The 6177-nt window shown below is 35.8% G+C and overlaps 1 protein-coding gene across 3 annotated transcripts; it reads right to left on the reverse strand.

Annotated features, from left to right (window-relative positions):
• Positions 1–149: 149 nt before the first annotated feature.
• LOC111013173 (transcription elongation factor SPT4 homolog 2) lies at positions 150–5593 on the reverse strand. Of its 3 annotated transcripts, XM_022287569.2 has the most exons (7): positions 5414–5593; positions 5174–5316; positions 4942–5033; positions 3949–4004; positions 3474–3535; positions 1181–1233; positions 150–467 (listed from the first exon to the last, which is right to left on the reverse strand). In XM_022287569.2, the coding sequence occupies exons 2-6, from the start codon at positions 5261–5263 to the stop codon at positions 1183–1185; spliced, it is 351 nt and encodes a 116-aa protein (XP_022143261.1). In that variant the 5' UTR covers positions 5264–5316; positions 5414–5593; the 3' UTR covers positions 150–467; positions 1181–1182. The 3 variants fall into 3 exon arrangements, with proteins under 3 accessions (XP_022143261.1, XP_022143260.1, XP_022143259.1); XM_022287568.2 differs by lacking the exon at positions 150–467 and having other exon boundaries at positions 842–1233; positions 5174–5325; XM_022287567.2 differs by lacking the exon at positions 150–467 and having other exon boundaries at positions 842–1233; positions 5414–5592.
• Between the last annotated feature and the right edge of the window lie 584 nt (positions 5594–6177).

The raw sequence follows: 6177 nt of genomic DNA on the forward strand, positions 1-6177 counted from the left end.
GAACTTCTAATTTTATATCTAATAAATATCTAACCTGTTAAGCACATATTTGAAAGTTCCAGCCCTACTAAATACTTTTTAAATCATTTATTTATTAGACACAAATTTAAAATTTCTTGAAGTTTAAGAACCTACTAAACACATGATCATAAGTCTTTAGACTTATTTGATATTTTTTAAAAATTCATAACTTATTAATCATAATAGAGACCAAACTGGTCTTTTTTGACACTTGCAGGCACAAACATGAGAGAAAAATTAGTAATACCAATAATCCAAACTAGTTTTTTTTTTTTTTAATGTGCCCTAACTCAAAACAGATGGGTCTCTTATGTAAATATCTTTTCATTTCAAACTTATTTGTAATAAGAGCCTTCTTTCAAAACATTATCACCCATTTACCATTCTCATCAATCTCATTCTTTCAAGTCATCAAACTGTTTCATCAACCAAACATCTGCTTGAAGCTGCATTACATGGCATATGAATTAGTTGGTACTACAACTTATAAAGAAAAAATAACGAAAAAGATATAATATTACCCGATAATTCACATTTTTTTAAAGAGTTTTAGCTGAAGAAGAGCCTTCCAAACTCGATCAACCCACCGTAAATGAGGTTGATATTGCCTAAATAGTAATTAAATTACACCATAATTGAAAAAAAATACCTTTTTTGCCCAGTGCATTAAGCACAGAATTTTAAACAATCAATATTGTTCGCAAGCAATTGTAACGAATACCTTGCTTGTAAGCAACACTTTTTTCTTGAAAGATATGCTACTTCCTGCACTTCCATTAATCATGGATCACATCTTGTCAATCATTATACACGTGATATCTCTCGGTAAATCAATCCATTTTTTCGTATGCTAACACATTTTCTCCTCAACCAACCAAAATATTCTGGCGACAATAACCATGTTTGCTGTTAAAAGTAAACCAAACCGGTGTCCTATGCAACTCCAATTCAACTTCTTCCACTAGTGAATCAGTATCTTAATGGGCAATAAAAAGGTGCAAGGGGAAGCAAATTAAGATGTACAATGCAAGATGTTAGCAAATACTCCTGTTAATTTCTTCCAAAAGACGTCACATACTAAATGCTAGTCAAACTAAAGATACTAATACATGAACAAGGAAGACTTCTTTTAAATTGAGACGGGACAGAGATAACATACAGTCATACGCGTTTTGGTGGTGCATATTGCACACGCTCCTCTTCACATAAATTCTGCAGAAAACAAGAGTGTAGAACATATCAGAACAACCTTGGAGAATGAAACATTTTAACTACGGGACTAGAACAGTTCATGTCATGCCTTTCGATGTACAAGATATGACACAAAAAAATCGTGTTTGTGCATATAAATGGCTAGATTTCGAATATAATTAATGGGGGCTTCAAAAAATTCCTCCCATCCCTTCCTTCATCACCAGGATATAGAATTTGTCCAAGCGGGGCACTATGTGCTCCCACTTTGGTCTACCCTCCAGAGTACTTGCTGCTACGTACTCAGCTATTTTGGATATTAACAAATACTATGAAACCCCTTAAAGAATTGAATACAAGTAAAATAAGAAAAAGGAGAAATTGCAGAGAAGGAACTGGAAGTGGATAATCACCAGCTATCATTTGATTCCTACTAGTCGAGAAATTACAAACATTCAAGGACAATAGGAAAGCTTTGCTTAGTCCTTGGGTGGGGTTCTCTCTACCCAGCCAATAGGTTGTCTCTCTCTTTTTTGGTAGGTATATACAAGTTTCTTATCTAAAAAAATTTTAAAAATAATTAAAAAAATTTCAAACGTTCAAGGACATGCGTGGCCATATGTTGATGCACCATCCAAGTTGGGAATTGTGGCCCTCAATACATTATTAATTCTTCTGTTTGGACTTTCACTTCTCTTCTTTTAGGACTTCTCCATATTCTTGGTTGTACACTTGGTTATTCGTAATGGGTTACTCTTTTGGAAAGCTCCTTGTTGTATGGCTCTTGGTTTTTCTGGATTTCGTTTTCACCCCTTTTGGCACTTTTAGCAGCCTTAATACTTTCATATTGAGCTTAACAAAATTCTTGTTTCCTTTTCACAATTACAAATAAATAAAGACTTGAACGGGTACACTGACCAGCTTAACCATACATCCCTGACAGAATTGAACGTTCTAAGACAACTTACCTTCCTATGAAATGGGAAGGTAAAGAGTTCTCCAAACCAGTTCAACAACAATCCTTTATATATTAAGGTTGGAACTTGGAATTTAGCATTACAAAAAGATTTTAGAACTCAAGCCAGCAGATATATGTCGTCAAAAATGATGATTACTCCAAAACTTACTTGTAATCCATCAACTAACAGATCTTCAAAATTTCTTAGGAAGTGCAGGTAATGCGCATCAGGAGAAACAAGAGAGATTGAGCAAGGAAGATCCTCGATTGTTCTCGAGCAGAAATCATTTGAGTCCTTCAGTGAGAATGGTGGGAGAAACATTAAGATATTAGGGTAAAGCCAATCAAGAGTATCATCCCTAGAACTCGAATTGGATGTGGTGGCTTGGACTAGGGATGAATTGGAATGAGCTTTGGTCTGTCAGTCATCTCTTCTTTAGAAAGAGGAGATTCCCAACAGCCTTGATGCTTATTCATGTACCAAAGCAGGAGAGGTAGTTTCTGTCAAATTTTTATGGAACCATATAGAGGAAGAAATAAGAATGGCATCCTTGTTCATTCCCACCAGTAGCAATGGGGAGGTCAGGAAAGCCAGTTGCAGTGCCTGTTGATTATCAATGGTGCCTGGCAGGGAGAGCCATGGACCACTGTAAACAGGGGGAGAAAATTTCCTAGGTTCTGCCAGCAAAAGAGCAAGTGTAAAAAAATGATATCGTGTTTCACTATCTTCTCTGCACGAGAGCACCAGCTTGGAGATAACCGTATGTGCATGCTTATTCTGGATTTCTTCTGTCCAGTAGCAGAACGCCAAATAAATTCCATCAAGAATAGGAAGTTCTTTGACTAAATCATTGAAGAGAGATTTGGTTGTTGAAAGACCCAAATTAACATAAAGACGAAGCCAACAATCTTCTCTATGTGTTGCGTAGAAACTGAGGAAGCGGAAATGATAGCTATAGGGCTGAGCGATAGTTGAATTTCCATGTTAGAGGAGTTTTCATTATAATAAAGATCCCATGGAAGGTTATGTGAATTCCAAAGTTCTTGACCAACCATCTTTACTGGTGAAGAGAAGTAGAGGATTGGAAACACGGATGAGAAGAGGACAGAGGCCAATCAATGATCATTGCAAAACTGGTGAACCTATTGCAGACAATGAGCTCAACCCTGGAAGTACTGATATTGCTAAGCCAACCAACCAATGAGCAGAGGTATTCTGATGGCATTCGTACATGATAAACACAGAAGAATGAAACATCTAATCAGGTCATGGTTAAATTTGTGCTAGGTAATGATTGCAAACCTGCAAATCCTCTGGGAGGGCCTCTGAGACTGCAAGAGTGTAACAACCTGGGACAAATCTTCCTGCAAGTATAAATTCCAAACTTAAATGCCAAATCTGATGAAATTCTAAAGGAATTTTGCCACAGTCTAAGTAAATTCAAGCTCACTTGTGTACCACTTACAAGAGACATTTTTAGAACGATTTTCTTAAAATTCTGATCATTTAAATTCTCATGGTAATATTTTTCCATTTATCTCTTTTCCAACAAGCAATTTGTTGGAAAATAAAACATGAAGGGCACCATTGTCACCTGTCATATACTCTTATCTACAAGGGTAATTGCATTCAAGGAAAGAGGAAACAAAATATCGACAGGTGACCACTAATATTACCTTCAAACAGATGTATTAAGTCTTTATTCTTTAGTTACAAAAAGTAAATGGGAAGGGGTAAGAAAGAAGAAAGAGCCGTGTATAGTAATAGTCGACATTACCAATTCGCAGCCATCTAGCAGCCCAACTTCTGGTAGGATCCATGACTGAAATTATCCTGCAAGAGATTCAAAATGGTACAACAAATGGAAGTAAAATACAGAACAATTAGTTAAAAACAAAAACATAGATATCATGACCATCAGCTGAATATTAAATCTTGTAATATTGGTTGAATCTTTTTATGCTCAATAATAATATAACAAGTAGCTTAAAATCGTGATTTTAAACATTTTTACTATAAGATTTTCACTTTAACTTGTTATAATTTAAAAAAAAAAAAGACCATATCAATTGGCCTACATAAATTAACAAATAATGTTCTCAGGCTTAATGTCTTTTGTCTTGACGTTAGAAAAAATGCACAGATTGTAATGCAATATATTCAAAATTCATGTTCTTCAGCTTAATCTATACTGTCTTCACAAATGCACAGATTGTAATACAATAAATTCATATTAACAAGGTAAACTTGAAGAAAGAAATACAAAAAGAAAGTGAGACATAGAAAACGACCAGATCAATTGGCTCATAGAAGTTCAAAATTCATGTTTGTGGCTTAACATCTTTTGTCTTAAGACTCTTGACGTTAGAGAAAATGCATAGATTGTAGTGCAACTAATTCAAAATTCATGTTATTTGCCTTGATCCATTTTGATACAGAAAAGAAAAAGTGCAATAACAATAACTCTTCGTACCACTGAGGGCTTCACCTCCAATCAGTAGCTTACAAAATATTAAGCCAAGAAACTCCATAACGGTCATGCACATTATAAAAAGGAAAAACAAACGGGAAAACAAAAAACGATGGTAGGAGAAGCTGAAGCAGAAAAAAGCTCCGTGAAGAAAATTTGAAGAAATCAATAGAAATAACTGAAACTATATATCATGTCCGTCATATCATCAAAAGTTCGATGAAACTAAAATAGTTACATGAAAAACTACAAATATTAACACAAACAAAGAAGACAATAGAACAAGAAAAATTTACAAACCCATTAAAATTAGGAGTAGTACACTCTACAACACGCTCATGATCTTCGTCCATCTTGAAGAAGGGACAATTCTCACAGCCCGATTCTCGAAACTGTAAGCATAATCAACAATCAATACTCAATAAAATAAACAATTCTAAAAGTTCAAAGATCTTAAACAACTAAAGATTCAACGCAAGCATTCATAATGATATCTAAAGCTTCTCAATAAGAAAAGACCGCAGCAGGTCACCTGATCGTAAGTTTTGACGAGACGACAACGAAGACAAGCTCTGAGCTCGTGCCCAAAACTGGTGGGAATTTGAGCGGGTGCGCTTGCCATTGTTACTTCCGATCTCTCCCAGCTAGTTTCCTATCTGCTACTGAATCCTTGTGCTGATTGTTCTAAGAATATCAGTGACTCAATGCATTATCCTCGAAATTCCCCCAATTTAGGGGGAGAGAGATAAGTTTTGATAAATAAAGAATTTACCTGGATGTATGGGAAGCGGCGTCCGTGGCGGAGCAGAAGAAGGTCGGCGGCAGTAACGTCCGGCCGGCGGCGTTGGTAAGGCAGCACCGGCGGCGAAAGAAAACTAGGGAAGGAAGAGTACGGACTGAGGACGAAGGAGGAGGAGAAATGGGAATTTCGGCTTCAAAATAAATTTGAGGGAAAAGTAAATAATAAATTAACCTACACTCAAGTTAGCGGATCTGGTTAAGATTAGTTTAGCTCAACCGGTTAAGAAAAAAGTCCGTGTGAATTGAAATCTTTACCCACCTTTTTTTTCTTAAAGAATTTAATGTATAAAATTTAGAAAATTATTCTAAATTATCTCCATCAGACCAAGGTAAACATGACAGTTAAATTGGTGATTGTATTTTGCTAATATATTAATTTAATATTATTTATTGACGGCCGGACTCTTGGATCATCTTCTCTTGTTTTGATCTTCCTTTATCCCTTTGGTGAACTCATTGTTGCTTTCCTTGTCATTGGTTGTCGTCTCCATCACCTCCTCCAACCTCGTCAACCTCGTCATCGATGTTGTACTTCGTCGCTATCGTCAAATGAAGGGATGTTGTAACCAAAAAAAGTCTTTTGGTTTCAGATTTGGGGAGCAAAGGGATAGAGAATGAAGATCTCTTTTAGTTCTATGGAACGACTTCTACAAATCTAGAACCGCCCTCGTTCCACATATCTAAAAACTCAAGGACGTTGCAATTTAAAGTTGAATGCTACCCAGATATGAAAAA

The sequence above is a fragment of the Momordica charantia genome, assembly GCF_013281855.1.
Source record: "Momordica charantia cultivar OHB3-1 chromosome 8 unlocalized genomic scaffold, Mcharantia_2.0 BLBB01000008.1, whole genome shotgun sequence".
Classification (NCBI taxonomy): domain Eukaryota; kingdom Viridiplantae; phylum Streptophyta; class Magnoliopsida; order Cucurbitales; family Cucurbitaceae; genus Momordica; species Momordica charantia.